The 17409-nt window shown below is 45.8% G+C and overlaps 1 protein-coding gene across 2 annotated transcripts in view; it reads left to right on the top strand.

Annotated features, from left to right (window-relative positions):
* The first annotated feature begins 1150 nt into the window (after positions 1–1150).
* The window catches only part of LOC309390713 (putative N-acetylated-alpha-linked acidic dipeptidase), a 50006-nt gene continuing 33747 nt past the window's right edge, over positions 1151–17409 (top strand). For both annotated transcript variants that reach the window (XM_081950350.1, XM_081950351.1), the window contains exons 1-8: positions 1151–1564; positions 4863–4974; positions 8372–8558; positions 9419–9520; positions 12818–12943; positions 13953–14139; positions 15909–16005; positions 16923–17021. In XM_081950350.1, the coding sequence (XP_081806476.1) occupies positions 1435–1564; positions 4863–4974; positions 8372–8558; positions 9419–9520; positions 12818–12943; positions 13953–14139; positions 15909–16005; positions 16923–17021 (1040 nt within the window). In that variant the 5' untranslated portion in view covers positions 1151–1434. The remainder of the gene's footprint in view (positions 1565–4862; positions 4975–8371; positions 8559–9418; positions 9521–12817; positions 12944–13952; positions 14140–15908; positions 16006–16922; positions 17022–17409) is intronic.

The raw sequence follows: 17409 nt of genomic DNA on the forward strand, positions 1-17409 counted from the left end.
AATGCACTGCCAGATTCCTTAAGCGTATCAGATTAAGTGCTCTCCTGCTATGCGGTTTATGGCACATCCCTGCCATCTAGTGGTCAATTGCAATATTGCAAAAAAGTGAAAATACTGCTGTTTACTATAAGGGAATGGGAATGAGAATGGAATGGAATAGAATAGAGAACCCGGTTCCTTCCTTCCTTCCTTCCCTCCCTCCCTCCCTCCCACCCTCCCTTTTCTCTTTCTCTCTTTCTTTATTTTTTCTTCCTTCCTTCCCCTCCTCCTGCCTCCCTTTTTCTTTCTCTCTCTTTCTTTCTTCCTTTCTTTTTCTTCCTTCCTTCCTCCTCTTCTTTCTGTCCTTCCTTCCCTCCCTCCCTTTTTCTTTCTTTCTCTCTCTTTCTTTCTTTTTTCCTTCCTTCCCTCCCTCCTCCCTCCCTGTTTCTTTTTCCTTCTCTTTTTTCTTTCTTTCTTTCTTTCTCTAATTGTCTTCCTTCTTTCCTCCTCTTCTTTCTGTCCTTCCTTCCTTCCCTCGCACCCTCCCTTTTTCTTTCTCTCTCACTCTTTCTTTCTTTATTTTTTCCTTCCTTCCCTCCCTCCTCCCTCCCTGTTTCTTTTTCCTTTCCTTTCTTTCTTTCTTTTTTCTAATTGTCTTCCTTCTTTCCTCCTCTTCTTTCTGTCCTTCCTTCCCTCCCTCCCTCCTTTTTCTTTCTCTTTCTTTCTTTCTGTCCTTCCTTCCCTCCCTTTTTCTTTTTCTTTCTTTCTTCTTCCTTCTTTCCTTTCCTCCTGCCTCTTTTTCCTTCTCTTTCTCTCTCTCTCTCTCTTTCTTTCTTCCTTTCTTTCTCTTCCTTCCTTCCCTCCTTCCTTCCCCCTCCTCCTATTCTTTCTGTCCTTCCCTCCCTCCCTCCCACCCTCCTTTTTTCCTCTTTCTCTTTCTCTCCCTTTCTTTCTTTCTTTCTTTCTTTCTTTCTTTCTCTTCCTTCTTTCCTTCCTTTCTTCCTCCTCTTCCTTTTCCTTCCCTCCTTCCCATCTGTCTGCCTGTCTTTGCCATGGCCTCTCCAAATTCCTCCTTGAGAAACCTCATTTTACTACTCAGGGAAGTACTGGATTACTTGAAAATTATGTGCTTTAGGCAAAAAGCCATTTTGGGGAGTTGCCGTGGCAAAACACTGAGCCCAAAGAGTCCCCCTTTGCATCGCTCTAAAAGAAAATCTTCTGAGACAAAGCAGCAATGGAGTCAGGCCTGCAACTTTGGCTGTGGATCAAGAGTGGTGTCCAGCCTGGAACTTTCTCCTTTTGGAGGTTAGTTTTTCTTTTAGGAGCCTGCAGGAGGAGCCAGGATCTGGAGAAAGAAAGCAGAGAAGACTTTGTCCCCTTCCATAGCCTTCGAGCCTGGGTGGCTGTTTGGAAAAAGGCTGGAAAACATTAGACAAATCGACAGCTCTGGAAAGAATGTGGACCAGTTTGAGGACAAGAAACGAACTCACCTACCCAAGGGACAGAAGCTGTGGGCCCCGGACCCGATTCTGGGTGCTGGCAGTGGGAATAGCTGTCATCTTGTTTCTTCTGGGATTTTTAATCGGTAGGACTGAGGCTGCATAATATTGTCATTCTCCCCCTCCTAACGAGAAAAGGACTTGTAGAAAAAATGTTCTCTCTCTCTCTCTCTCTCTCTCTCTCTCTCTCTCTCTCTCTCTCTCTCTCTCTCTCTCTCTCTCTCTCTCTCTCTCTGAATGTGTGATCTGTCACTCATTACGGAAGGGGAAATGGCATTCACGTGCTTGGAAAATGTTTCTGCAACTGGTTAGGAGCTGGCTGGAAAGGATCCAGATTGGTTTCAGTTTTTCGGGGAAAAAAAATAAACATTCATGTTTGGGAAATGAAAAATAGTTGGGAAAGTCTGGGAATCCTTTGTGCAATTATTTTGGAATGAACTCCACTTAATGATCCCGGTAGATAATCTTTTTTCTTTGTTTGTTTTAAACCAAATGATAAGAGAAGAAAGAAAGAAAGAAAGAAAGAAAGAAAGAAAGAAAGAAAGAAAGAAAGAAAGAAAGAACAATTTATGCAGAAATAAGTAGGAACTAGACAAAGAATTACTAAAGAATTACAATTAGTGCTCAGTATATCATTAATGAGAAAGTAACAATAAAAAAAACAAAAGTATATTCAATTATTTTAACAATATGAGAAAGGATTGGAGTCTCTGACTTGATTTCCAAAATGTTCACTATTTGTAAAAGGAAAGGAAAGGAAACTAAATGATGGCTTTTATTCCACAGTGGCCCCCTACTCTTTGGAACATCCTCTCTGGAGAAATTAGAACAGGCTGACTATTTCTATGTTGTTGATTTTGATGTTTTAAAATGTTTTAGTGTCTTATTTTCGCCACAGTGGTGCAGTGGTGGAGTGCAGTACTGCAGGCTACTTCTGCTGCCTGCTGGCTGCCTGCAATTTGGCAGTTCGAATCTCACCAGGCTCAAGGTTGACTCAGCCTTCCAGTCTTCTGAGTGGGGTAAAATGAGGACCCAGATTGTTGGGGGCAATAGGCTGACTCTGTAAAACCGCTTAGAGAGGGCTGTAAAGCATTGTAAAGCGGTATATAAGTCTAAGTGTAAGTGCTATTGCTATTATTTGTAAAAAAAAATTGGAATCGTTAGTCGCCCAGAGTGAATTGAAATCGTCGGCTATCGAAATAAATAAAGAAAATTATACATCAATATTTCATTTCTAACTTCCCCTTTACTGCATTCTGACATACAACGCATAATACACATGTAAATTTTTTTTGCGTATTTCTGATTTCAGTAACCAGTTTTTCCCCGCCTTAAAAATCAATACTGTGTGATATGTGCTACGTATGGATAAGCCATTCTTGCTTATATTTGATCCAACTTCGTAGAATCAAAGTCCAGAAAGAAGGTCTTCTAATCCAACGGCCTGCCAATGCTCTAGTATCTTTCGTGTGTTCAAATATGATTTAAAACTTTTGCTCCTCATCATTTGAAGCCACAGGTAGAAATGGGGTTCATGGACAGCTGTCACGGAACAATCTTCCCTCTGAGTAGATATTTGGGGTTGAGACAAGCTTGTCCTACAAACAATGATGGGTGTTACACCATCAGGATAGCTCTGAGAAGGTTTCCTGGCTTGGTCAGCTATAACCGAGTAGCTACATTTGCAGGTGGCAAAATTGCAAATGTAATATTTGTCAGTTGCTCGCTGGATGACTTAGGCCTGTGCTGGAGAACCTATGGCATGTGTGCCACAGCTGGCACACAGAGCCCTCTCTGCGGGCATGGGAGCTGTCGCCCCAGCCCAGATCCATTGCACAGGCGTGTGCCCCTCCCACAGGCCAGCTGTTTTTTGGGTCTCTGCCATGCATGCGCAGGGGGCATGCTGGAGATGCATGCGCTTGCGTGGGGCAGGGAGTGATGCACGCGTGCATGGGGGTAGGGGGGAGCACTGGGGGGTGCAGCACACCCCCGCGACCAATTTTTGGTCCCAGGAAGCTGCATGGAGGCCTACTAAGCCCAAAAGGGGGCACAGGGGGGCGGCATACTCCCCTGTGGCTCATTTTGATCCCAGGAGGCTGCATGGAGGCCTACTAGGCCCAAAACAGGGTGTGGGGGGCGGCACACTCCCCTGTGGGTCGTTTTGGTCCCAGGAGGTTGCATGGAGGCCTACTAAGCCCAAAACCTTCAGGAGACTTCCCTGTAGCCTCCGGAGCACTTAAAATGACCCTCCGAGCAAAATGGTCGTTTTGAGCACTCCGGAGGCTTCAAGGACCTTCAGGAGGCTTCCCTGAAGCCTCCGGAGCACTTAAAACGACCCTCTGAGCAAACTGGAAGTCCGTTCCCAAACTTCCGGTTTGCCCATAGGGCCATTTTTTTGCGCTCTGGATGCTTTAGGGAAGCTCATGAAGCCTCCGGAGGGCCTCCCCGGGGGGGCGGGGGAGGCTCTTTTCGCCCTCCTCAGGCTCCTATAAAGGCTCTGGAGCCTGGGGAGGGCGAAAAATGGGCAAACTCAGCTGGCCAGCACACGCATGTGAGCTGGCCAGCTGACAGGGCAGCGCCTCACGTGCGCTGACAAATGGCTCCGTGTGTCACCTGGGGCACGCGTGCCATAAGTTCGCCATCACTGGTATAGGGTTTCCTGCCTAGGCAGGGGGTTATACTAGAAGACCTGCAAGGTCCCTTCCAACTCTGCTATTGTATTGTATTGTATTGTATTGTATTGTATTGTATTGTATTGTATTGTATTGTATCACTGGCTTAGACTGTTGTGTAGAGTCATATTGATTGATTATAGGTAGTCCTCGACGTACAACATTTTGTTGAGCCCCCAAACTTACAACGGCACTGAAAAAAAGTGACTTATGACCATTTTTCACCCGGCCGTTAGAGCAACAATTGTCACATGATCCAAATTCAGACGCTTGGAAACTGACACATATTTACGACAGTGGCAGTGTGTTGGGGGAAGGGTTCATGCCATCCCTTTTCACGACCTTCTGATGAGCAAATTCAGTGGGGAAAACAGAGTCATTTACCGGCAGTGTTGCTAACTGACGATTGGCAGTGATTCAGTTAACAACTGTAGCAAGAAAGGTCATAAAATGAAGCAAAACTCACTTAACTGTATCACTTAGCAACAGAAACGGGCGCTCAATCGTGGTCATAAGTTGAGGACCAGTTGTACTGCAGTTTATGGTTCATGAAGAAAGTGATGAGTGTGAGCTAATTCCACACCCAGGTTAATTGTCTTAATACTCTTGGTTTACCTGCACTAGTGAGGAGGTGACACTTGAATTGCGAAATTTGGGGCATGTGACAATTTGGCTTTTCGTGTCACATAAATTGGTTTGATCTGACTTTCAGGTTGGCTGGCGAATAAACATGCCCATCAGTTGCCGAGGACAGATGACCATGAGAAGATGTTGGAAGCCTTCATGAAGGAAATGAAAGCAGAAAGCATCAAGCAATTTCTTCAGTAAGCTACTGTATTTTTCGGAGTATAAGACACTCCAAAGTTTAAGACCCACCTAGCTTTTGGGGAGGAAAATAAGGGGGAAAAAATCTGCCTCTGCCTCCCAGCAATTTGCCTCCTTGCAACAAACAGCAAACAGTACAGACATTATACACCGTTTGTGATGTTACATTTCAGACTATAGTTGTACAGATGTTAACATTGATGTGTTTTCTGGAAGTATAGTTATTCTCCGGTATTTAAAAGAAGCTACAATAGCACTGGGTCTCTTCAGATCAAGCATTTATTTTAAAAAGATTCTTCATTTTGCTAAGTTGTCTAGAACAATAATAAAGCAGTCTTTAAAAAATAAGTCTAATAATTTGAACATTCTATAGGCATTTATAGTTATTGACTTACCTCCTTGCAGCAAACAGCCTGATTAGCACAAGAAAACAAAATCTGCCTCTGCCTCCCAGCAATTTGCCTGTGCAGCAAACAGCAAGTTTCACTTTCAATTTCAGCATGGGCCTCCCGATCATCAGCTGTTTCAGGCTGCAGGGATTGCCATAGCTTATTGCAGCCTCTGCAAGCTCCATTTTCCCCGTTTGCTGCAAGGAGGTAAATTGCTGGGAGGCAGTGGCCAAAGGGTGGGGCCAGTAGGCAGGCGGGGCTACATTCAGTGTATAAGACGCACCCAAATTTTCATCCTCTTTTAGGGGGGAAAAGGTGTGTCTTATGCTCCGAAAAATACAGTAAATGGGACCGTATGCGAGCCTTTGCAAAGGTTTTGGAAATATATAGCAATAAGATAGAGAAATAGCAATTTTAAGGCACACCAACAAACAAACAAACACACACACACACACACACAGTAACATATATCTTCCTCAGCCTTGTGCTAGGATGATAGGAGTCTATAGAAGACCCATCTGAAAGGGAGCAAGCTGGAAACCGATGTATGAGAGTCTACTTCCCAAGTTCAGAATTGGGTTGTGCAAATTGCTTCATCCTAAGCCCTCCCTCGTCTTCCTATCTTCCCTCCTCCCTCCCTCCTTCCTTCCCTCCTCCCTCCCTCCCTCTTCTCTCCCTCCCTTCCTCTCCCTCCCTTCCCTCCTTCCCTCCCTCCCTCTTTCCTCCCTCCCTCCCTCTTTCCTTCACATCTTCTTTCCTCCCTCCCTCCCTCCCTTGTCCTTCTCTCCCTTCTTTCCTTCCTTCCTCCCCCCTCTTCCTTCATTCACTCCCTCCTTCCTTACTTCCCTCCTTCCCTCTTCCTTCCCTCCTTCCCTCCTTCCATCTTCCTTCCCTCCCTTTTTTCCTTCCTTCCTCCCTCTTCCTCGTTCCTCCCTCCCCTCCTCCCCTCCCTCCTTCATTCATTCTTTCCTCCTCTCTCCATCCCCTCTTTTTAACCTTCTTTTCCTTAACAGATAGCACAGATCCTTTTAAAATGAGTTATAGAGCTTTCAAAAAGATCTGTGGGTCACAGTTCCTTTGTTCTGCTTCTTTGCTCCATTCTTTTGCACATGCCAATGTCTGCCTGTCTGTCTTTCTGTGCGTGGGTTTTAAATGAATGTCTGAACTTGTCCCAAGAGAGAAGAGGTAATAGATTTTCCAGGGTTGAAAGTCACATGAAAGGCATGGCAAGGGGTGCTCACCAGAGGTGGGTTTCACACAGTAGTGGGTTTCGAAATTTTTTAGAACCTCTTCTGTCGGTGTGGCCTGCTTTGTGGGAGTGGCTTGCTGGCCATGTGACTGGGTGGGCGTGGCCAACTTGTAAAATGTGGTGAAACTCACTTAACAACATTCTTGCTTAGCAACCAAAATGTTGGCTCAGAAACTCTGGCATTTGAAGCACGCAAGTCTTAAAGCTGTCCGGTTACAAGACCCTTGCACCCCTAACCCTTTAGAAAAAAAACCCCCAGGGGTGTTCAAACTTGACAGCTTTAAGACTTGTGGACTTCAACTCCCAGAATTCCTCCTCCAGTCATGTTGGCTCAGGAACTCTGGCATAGAAGTGTGCAAGTCTTAAAGCTGTCAAGTTACAAGACCCTTGCACCCTTAACCCTTTAGAAAAAAACCCCCAGGGGTGTTCAAACTTGACAGCTTTAAGACTTGTGGACTTCAACTCCCAGAATTCCTCCCCCAGTCACGTTGGCTCAGGAACTCTGGCATTTGAAGCACGCAAGTCTTAAAGCTGTCAAGTTACAAGACCCTTGTACCCCTAACCCTTTAGAAAAAAACCCAGGGATGTTCAAACTTGACAGCTTTAAGACTTGTGGACTTCAACTCCCAGAATTCCTCCTCTCGCTCTTCATCTTGATGATGTGTGGACGGGCGGGGGGAGGGAGCTGGAACCGGTTCTAAACGGCACTGTAGATTTGTGGAACCTCTTCTATAGAGGAGGTTAGGAATGGCAGGAACCCATCTCTGTTTTCACATAATTTCACCACTCGTTCTCCACTCAGCAAAACTGGGGATGGCCCAATCCTTTTGGCTTTCTCCCTTAGGGTTAGTTTCTGGGATGTTAGGTGAGTCCATTGTTGCTGTAGGCTTTGTCAAATGATTATGTACAGGTAGTCCTCGACTTACTGCAGTTCGTTTAGTGACTGTTTGAGGGTAAAATGACATTGAAAAAAAGCAACTTATCGCTGCTTTTCACAATTACGACCTTTGCAGCATCCCCAGGATAACGTGATCAAAATTCAGATGCTTGCTGGCTGGTTCATACTCATGACCGCTGCTGCGTCCCAAGGTCACGTGATCCACTTTTGCGACCTTCAGACGAGCAAAGTCAACGGGGAAGCCAGATTCCTTTAACCACCAGTTTACTCACCTATCAACTGCAGTGATTCAGTTGGGCAAGGCATGTCAGGAAAGGTCATAAAATGGGGCAAAACTCACTTAAGAAATGTCTTGCTTAACAACATATATATTTGGGCTCAATTGTGGTCGTACGTCGAGAACTGCTTGTATTGTTGACTGCTCAGAGTTACACATTCAAGGTGGGATGTTATGTAAAAGTTCTCCGCTAAGTAAAAAAAAAAAGAAAGAAGTATAACCGTCTACCCAGATATAAAGAAAAATATGTTTTCTACAGGGGTGGATTGATGCTGGCATTGCTGCCGGTTCTGTGCGCAAATTTTTTTGCGTGCGCGCTCACCAAACGTGGGCTCCGCGCACATGCGCATTTGCACCTAAAAAGGTCTGTGCATGTGCACAACATTCAAAAAGGGGAAAAATACATTTTTGCAATAAAGATTGTTCTGTGCAATTTTTCTTTTTCTTTCTGTCCTTCCTTCCCTCCCTCCCTCCCTTTTTCTTTTTCTTTCTTTTTTCTTCCTTCCTTCCTTTCCTCCTGCCTCTTTTTCCTTCTCTTTCTCTCTCTTTCTTTCTTTCTTTCTTCCTTTCTTTCTCTTCCTAGCAATTTCACCCAGCAGCCTCACTTGGCAGGTACACAGGAGAATCTGCGCCTAGCCGAACAGATACAAGCAAACTGGAAGGCCTTTGGCTTAGACTCGGTCCAAATGGCTCCTTACGATGTTCTGCTTTCCTACCCCAACGAGACGAGTCCCAATTATATCTCACTCATTGATGAGCGTGGCCAAGAGGTAAAGGGGGGGGGGGGGCTGGATTATGTATACAGAGTAATTTTCACAACCTGATGCAATAGGCTAATATGAGGTTGTATAGGAGGGGTTCCTCGGCTTATGACCATAATTGACCTTTCCATTGCTAAGTGATGTAGTCATAAAATGAGGGATCACATGACCAGAGCCAACTTTGCAACCATTTTTATCATGGCCTTTGAGCAAATCGCTATGGACATTAAATGAGTTATGCAGTTTTTAAGTACTGTATTTTTTGAAGTATAAGACGCACTTCCTCCCCTAAAGGAGGGTGAAAATTTGGGTGCGTCTTATACAACTAACGTAGCCCTGCCCACCCGCTGGCCCCCACCACTCTGCCTCCCAGCAATTTGCCTCCTTGCAGCAAACAGCCTGTTTCAGCTTCAGCACAGCCTGATTAGCACAAGCAGCTGATTGTTGGTTGGATCGGCTTCCCAACCATCATCTGTTTCAGGCTGCAGGGATTGCCATCGTCTATTGCCGCATCCGTGCCCCCATTTTGGCCTCTACATGCCCCATTTTTGGCCTCCTTGTGCCCCATTTCCCCCCATTCCTATCCTTGCTGCCCGGAATGGGTGGAAAATGGGGTGTGCAGAGGCTGAAAATGGGATGCAGAGGCCGAAAATGCGGTGCACGAAGGTGGCAATATACTATGCCATTCTATTCCATCCCATTCCGCTCCATTCTGCTCCGTTCTGTTCCACTCCATTCCATTCCATTCCATTCCACTCCACTCCACTCCATTCCATTCAATTCTAAACTTTTGCCCACACCCAAGTTGGATAAATCAGATGTTGCTTTTATATGCCATTTTCCCCTCTTGTGCCTTCTTTACTATCTAGATTTTCAACTCATCACTCTCTGAGCCTGTTCCTGAAGGCTATGAGACCGTTGAAGGCATTGTCCCACCCTATAGTGCTTTCTCGGCCCAGGGTGAGCCAGAGGTAAGGCTTAAACAGCATCCGGGTTGCCTTTAGATCTGCAAGGTTCTAAGCTATATGTGGAGATTCTCAATCATTCAGACCTTAGATGTCCTAAAGGTGTTTTTTTTCTCCAAAAGGCAACTGGACTTCTTTGATTATTTCTTTGAAAATGTTTTCACTTCGCATCTAAGGAAAACATTAGAACTAAAGAAGCTTCTTGGATTAAATGAAACTTTTTTAAAAAATACAAGAAAGTCCAGATGCCTTTTGGAAAAAGTACCTTTGAGTCAGTGGTGGGTTTCTGCCGGATCGCACCGGATCGCGCAATCCCGTTGGTCAATGAACCCGGAAGTAAGTTCCTGCCCCGCCCCTTTCACTGGACGGCGCTTGCCTGCGCTCCACCAGCTCGGGCGAGACCGGAGAAGTTTCTCTTCTCAGAAATGTCTTCAGTGGAGCGGTGGCAGCCTGCGTCCCTTTCAGGAGCTTCACTGAGGAAACTTCTCCGATCGGGCCTGAGCTGGTGGAGCGCAGGCAAGCGCCGTCCCGTCGCCAGGGAAACAGTGAGTGAGGTGAATCGCGTGGTTGCTCAGATCACACGGGCGCAGCCCGAGAAGACATTTCCGAGAAGAGAAACTTCTCCGGTCGGGCTGCGCCCGTGTGATCTGAGCAACCACACGATTCACCTCACTCACTGTTTCCCTGGCGATGGGACGGCGCTTGCCTGCGCTTCACTGCCAGGCTGCCACCGCTCCACTGAAGACATTTCTGAGAAGAGAAACTTCTCCGGTCGCGCCTGAGCTGGTGAAGTGCTAGAAGGGGGGGGGGGGGGAGGAGCAGAAAAGACAAAAAGGAGAATGAAAGGGAGAAAGAGGAGGTGGGGGATAGGGGATCCTTGCTGCTTTCTGAGCTTGGTGGTTTTCTTACAGACATTTCATTATCAAACTAGGTAACATCATCACTGCTAGAAGGGAGTGGGGTTGTGGGGAAAGGAGGAGGAAGAGAAGTCGAAGGACAAAAAGGAAAAAGATAAGGAGGGAGAGGACTGTGGGGTCCTTTGGTGTTCTCTGAACTTGGCCGGCAAGCCACTCCCACCCAGTCACATGGCTGGCAAGCCACTCCCACAAAGGAGGCCACACCCACAGAGTAGGTTGCAAAAAATTTTGAAACCCACCACTGCTTTGAGTTCTAAGATATAGGAAAATGTAACTGCTCTATCTGAGCTAACAGAGAAGAAGGCTCGGTGGCAATTGGATCTGGCATCCTAAAGCTGTGAAGAACCCCCTTTAAACAGAAGGCCTCCTAGTGATTGGCCCAAAGTGACCCAGTTGGCTTTCATACCTAAAGTGAGACTAGAACTCACTCTCTCCTGGTGACTGGCCCAACGTTCATCCAGCTGGCTTTCATACCTAAAGTGAGACTAGAACTCACTGTCTCCTGGTGGCTGGCCCAACATTCACCCAGCTGGCTTTCATACCTAAAGTGATACTAGAACTCACTGTCTCCTGTTGATTGGCCCAACGGTCACCCAGCTGGCTTTCATGACTAAGGTAGGACTAGAACTCCCAGTCTCCTGGTGTCTAGCCTCCTGGTGACTTCACACTCAACCAAACTGGTGCTTGTCTTACTTTAGACCTTCAGAAAATTAAATCAAATTAAAATGAAGATCTTAATCTTTAAGATTTTAATCTTACTAGAAACAACCCAACAAGTAGAGGAGGGAGGTAAGAGATCTACAGACCCTTTAGTGTCTATGCCTCGATGGCATCAACCCAACACAGCTACCACCCAGAAGCAATTTCTAGTGATTAAATTTGACACATAGACACAGACACACACACACACACACACACACACAATCTGTTTAGATTGGATTTGGGCAATGGTCAAAACAGAATTCAACAATTAAGCAGTGCCGAGCCTGGTTAATCTGGGATGAGAGACCATTTATACCAGTGTTGGTGAACCTTTTTGGCACCGAGTGCCGAAACGGGAATGCACGTGTACATGCATGGGCACATGCCGGAAACCGTAAGAGCAGCCTCCTGGTGTGCTCCTCCCGTTTCCGACACGCGCATGCATACTGGCCACCTGGTCTTCCGGTTTCTGGCATCCATGTGTGTGTGTGTGTGCAAAAACCAGCTGGCCTGTGCACATGCGCATGCCAGAAACCAGAAGAGCAGCTGCCCAGCACATGCACCCTGGGCGGCAGCACTTTTGGTTTCCGGTGCTTCCGTGCACACAGAGTTCAGCTGGCCAGCGTGCCGGAACATGGAAGAGCAATGGGCGACGGCTCACGTGTCCGGAGAGTTAGCTGTGCACGCCATTTCCAGCACAAATATCATAGGTTCCTGTTCTGACACCCACCCACCCCCCACGCCTGTGAATAAACCAGAACACAGGCTTGGCTGTTTGCCACCGTTTAATTACTGAGATAACGAATCCTTTGGCTGAGGGCCCAGACAACTCACGTTCAATAGAGTAGCTCTGCAGCAACCCAGATAATTCAATGAAGCAACGCAGATAGTCCAAACGAGCAGACACGGCTAGAATACACAGATAGATTTTCTTAACTACTAATTCGAACAGTTGTTTCCTGCAAATGTCCCCTCCCAACGCCTCACCTATAATCTCTCTTGGGAGGGGCCAATCCACAACCACCTGTGCTTAATCATCTTCTGTGAGTCTGCCTACGGAGTTGCTGCTTCCATTTCTCAGCCCTTCTCAATCTAGCATCAGGGACGAACTGCCTTTGATCCTCCCCACTGCTCCATGCCTCAGGCGCCTCCTGGTGGCCAACCAGCCTCTCTGGTCCCTGCTCTGAGTCTGAACCCTGCCCAGGGTCCTCCACATCATCCAGGGCAGACTCATATGGTTCCTCGCTGTCCGAGTCCATCAGCAGCTCAACCGGATCCTGCTGGGTCACAACAGGTTCCCATCATGGACTTATACTGTCTCATTCAACCTCATTAACCAGGTTCAGCATTGAGACTCTAGGTCGTCTCCTATTCAAGATTAACCAAGCTCAGTACTACTTAGCTTCTGAATGGCAGAGGGATAGAGTTAATAATGTTTTTCTTATTTATGGTTATTAGAAAGTTTTAAGACAGACAAGAGGGATTTGCGGTTTTGAACATTGCAAGGGCGAATTTTGAAATAGAATTGTGTTCAAATGATGAGCGTTTAATTGCTAAAATGCATAAACCTTTACTGAAGTTTGAAACGGGCGAACAAACAAAGGAAAAGCATGGCCGAGTGGGTGCACTATGCAACTTCCCCATGTCATCTGTATGCGTTGTTAACACACCATTTGTATTCCAGGGAGATTTGGTGTATGTGAACTATGGCAGGATAGAGGATTTCCACAGATTAGAGCGAGAGATGGGAATTAATTGTTCCGGGAAAATTGTCATTGTCAGATATGGGAAGGTCTTCAGAGGAAATAAGGTAAGAGGGTATCAGCTTTGCTTTTTCAGGGGAATGCTTATGAGAAACCGAAAAACGATTAGGGGACGGGAGGCTAAAACAGATGAAAAACAGTTGCAAGAATTAGTTAAATCTAGTCTAATGAAAAGAAGGACTAGAGAAGAGATGGGTTGCTACCAGTTTGCAGTTTTGGGTGAACTGGTAGTGGAAATTGTGACTGGGTCACCGAAACGGTAGGGACGGCAGGCTGGCCACGCCCCTGAATTGGTTCCCCAGTCTCCCACACCATTGTCGGCAAGTTTTTAAGACATTTTTTAATGTTCTGTGCATGCAGCAGCAACTCACCCCTGGTCTAGAGGTGACATGATAGCAGTGTTCCGATATCTCAGGGGTTGCCACAAAGAAGAGGGAGTCAACCTATTCCCCAAAGACCAGAAGGCAGGAGAAGAAGCAATGGATGGAAACTAATCAAGGAGAGAAGCAACTTAGAACTAAGGAGAAATTTCCTGACAGTTAGAACAATTAATCAATGGAACAACTTGCCTCCAGAAGTTGTGGATTCTCCAACACTATTAGTTTTCAGGAAGAGATTATACAACCATTTGTCCACAATGGTAGAGGGTTTCCTGCCGGAGTAGAGGATTGGATTAGAAGTCCTCCAAGGTCCCTTACAACTCTGTTATTCTGTTCTATTGTATAATATAAGAGCTGCAATGGTTCAGTGGTTAGAGTGCAGCAATGCAGGCTAATTCTGCTGCCCGCTGTCTGCCTGCACTTTGGCCATTCGAATCTCACCAGGCTCAAGGTTAACTCAGCCTTCCAGCCTTCCGAGGTGGGTAAAATGAGGACCGAAATTATTGGGGACAATAGGCTGACTCTGTAAACTGCTTAGAGAGGGCTGCAAAGCACTATAAAGTGGTACATAAGTCTAAGTGCTATTGCTATTCTATTAGTCAAGCTACGGGAAAAAATTTTTTAGCTAGGTGAATAAAATCAAATACTGTAGTTCGCCAATCCTGTTTATCCTTAGGTTAAGAACGCTTACCTGGCTGGGGCCAAAGGCATCATTTTATACTCAGACCCTGCTGATTCTTGTGCTCCCGGAGTTCAGCCTTACCCAGATGGTTGGAATCTGCCAGGAGGAGGAGCCCAGCGTGGAAATGTCCTCCTTCTGGATGGTGCTGGAGATCCCCTCACTCCAGGATATCCCGCTAAAGGTGACCAGAAAAGAGGACTTCTAGGGGATGCGTCCTAAAAGAGGCACAATCCTGAGGCTCAGATACTTGTGAGAACAGTGTCATAAGAAAAATAGCATTCAATTGTGTTTTTTATTTGTTGAACTATCATATTTTTCAGAGTATAAGACACACCAAGTATAAACCGGAGTATAAGATGCACCAAGATTTTGAAGAGGCAAATTACAAAAAAAAATATTTTGCACTCTGCAGACCTCACAAAAATGGTCCGTTTTTCGCGAAAACGGTCCTTTTTTTGTGTTTCAAAAAAGGGGCATGAATAGCGTTTAGGAGGCTTGCAGAGTACTCCTGGGGGGTGGGGGGCAAAAATGAGCTAAAAATGGCTCAGTTTTGTGCAAACGGGCCCATTTTTTGTCAAAAAAAAGGAGATGCATAGCCTTTAGGACATTTATACAGTGCTCCTGGGGGCTGGGGGGTGCAAAATTGACTAAAAAACGAGCCATTTTTTGCTCAATTCTGCCCTCCCCAGCCCCCAGGAGCACTCTGAAAGCCTCCTAAAGGCTATGCATAGCCATTTTGGTGAAGCGGGCGGGGTTTGGGGAGGCAAAAAATGCTGTATTCAGTGTATAAGATGCACCCAGATTTCCAGCCTCTTTTTTGAGGGAAAAAGGTGCATCTTATACTCCAAAAAATAAGCTGGCATTGCCTGGGTATTTATTTATCCCAATCCTGTATGAGACAGGAATGGCGATGTTAAGTGGCAACGTGAGGAATGGGCTGTCCTCCCTCCTTCCATCAATGTCGCCATAATTCCTGAAGAGGTGATGGCAAGAGCAACTTCTCCCTGAGTCCTGATTTTGGCGACAATTAAATTAGTTAAAAATGTTTTCCCTCTGCCCCCAGAAATGTAATTTCCAATGTTGCATTTTCCCCCTTACCAGAGAGAGCCCCCTTGTGGAGTACTGTGAAGCCATTACCATGGCAGCTCCACTGCGCTGTACAGTAGAAGCCATTTTAAGACAGTACAGAAGAAGCCATTTTAAGGCACAACAGGCTGTATCTTAACAGAATACACACCCCGAGAGGTGTTAGGGGTGTCTTAGGGGTATTTGTTTCCAGAGAGTAAGTCATCTGTGTACCAAGTTTGATTGAAATTGAAATGCTGGAACACACACACACACACACACACACACACACACACACAAAACATTTTTATATAAGATAGATACAATTGAGGCAGGAATTGGACAACTAGCTGTGGACATCTTACTGTGGCCAATAAGCTGTGGGGCAATACAATATTTTTTGTGTTGAGTTGGGATAACATGCCAAAAGCGTGTGCTCCTGACAACATGTGCAAGCATGCCCACACTCATAATGCAACGCGTGCGCAGTACCCCAGTCCACTCCACTCCCTACATATGCACCCAACCCCATGCTTCCCCCTTCCCTCCCACATATGCGCTCCTGTGCCCCGTTTTGGGCCTAGCAGGCCTCCCTGCAGCCTCCTGGGATGAAAAATGGGGCACAGGGGGGCGCGCCACCTCCCGTACTTCCCTCTATCTCCCATGCATACATTTACACATCCCGTGACCCCCTCCTGTGCATGCATGTGTATCTACTGTATACACCCCCTGCGCATGCATGGCAGAGATCCGGAAATCAGCTGGCTGGAGGGAGATGCATGCAGTGGAGCTGAGATGGGGCAATGGATCACATGCCCGCAGAAAGGGCTCTGCGTTCGCCATCAAGGGGATATAGTATAGTAATTGGTGCCTTTCTTACTCTAGAATATGCCTATCGCTTGAAGGAAGCTCAAAGTGCAGCTAATCACTTAAATATTCCTGTCCACCCTATTGGTTATCATGATGCTGAGAAGCTGCTAAAGTAAGTCCCAATGATACAATCCTTATGTTACTCTTGATCAGTAGCAGCGGTGGGTTGCCAATTTTGTTACTACGGGCGTGCGCACAACACGTTTGCGCATGCGCAAAAATGTCCAGGCGGATGCGCAGAGTAGGCTGGGGGAGTCGGTTGTAAATTCAAACTGTCTCCATATGACCAGCCATAAGTCGAGGTGTGACTGGTACTGCTACTGTGTAGGATAGAGGAAAGAGAGGAAAGACGGCAGTAATAGATGCTTTTGGAAGAAAACTTTCTGCAGCATAATGGAACTTAATTTTGCAACGCCTGCTTATTAAAGAGAGAAATGAATATTCAGAAGAGCATGCCGTACAAGGAGCTGGTTTCTTCAGCTTTATCCCTTATCCTTGTTTATATATGTAATATATATGTAATATATATGTTATATATATATGTATATGAATAGATAGATTGATTATTGATTGACTGACAGACTGACTGATTGACTGGTTTGTTCATTCATTCATTCATTCATTCTCCTATCTTATTATTGTAATTCTGCTAAGTAATGTTAAACCTTTCTCTCTCCCCCTCCCCCTCTCTCTTGTCTGTCTCTGTCTCTGTCTCTGTCTTTGCCTGCCTGCCTGCCTGTCTGCCTGCCTGCCTTTCTATCTATCTATCTATCTATCTATCTATCTATCTATCTATCTATCTATCTATCTATCTATCTATCTATCTATCTATCTATCTATCCTTCTATCCATCCATCTATCTAAAGCATTAAGGGGATGAGAGTTCAAAATCTCCTCCCCATTTCAATTTCAGTGTCAGCAGGAATCTATTTTCTTTTCTTGGAAAGTGGAACAATACTTTTTCTTTTAAATTCCAAGTCAAAGCATTTCCCAAAATAAGAGGGTTGTAACTTTTCTTGCTTCCAACAGGGAAATGGGAGGCGCTCCTGCACCTGATGACAGTTGGAAGGGACAGCTTTCGGTGCCTTATAATGTGGGACCTGGCTTTGCAGGAAGGTCTTCAAAAAGGTGAGGTCAAGTTTCATGGAACCTTTGGTAAAACTTGTTAAGAAGCAAATATCTGTCTATCTATCTGTCTGTCTGTCTGTCTGTCTGTCTGTGTCCGTGTGTGTTCCAGCATAACTCTGGAGCGCCTTGAGCAATTTCAACCAAACTTGGTACACAGATGACTTACTCTCTGGAAACAAATACTGGGAGGGTAAGACACCCCTAACACCCCTCAGTGTGTGTTTGTGTGTGTGTGTGTGTGTGTTCCAGCATAACCCTGGAATGCCTAGGCTGCTGAAATGAAAAGGAATGAATTATATCTATAGTGTCGAATCACAGTACTTTTGACAGTGATAGTGTGCATTTTGGATTCAAGTTCTGTTAAGATACAGTCTGTTGTGCCTTAAAA

The sequence above is a fragment of the Natrix helvetica genome (genome assembly GCF_964273705.1).
Source record: "Natrix helvetica genome assembly, chromosome: 4".
Taxonomy (NCBI): Eukaryota; Metazoa; Chordata; class Lepidosauria; order Squamata; family Natricidae; genus Natrix; species Natrix helvetica.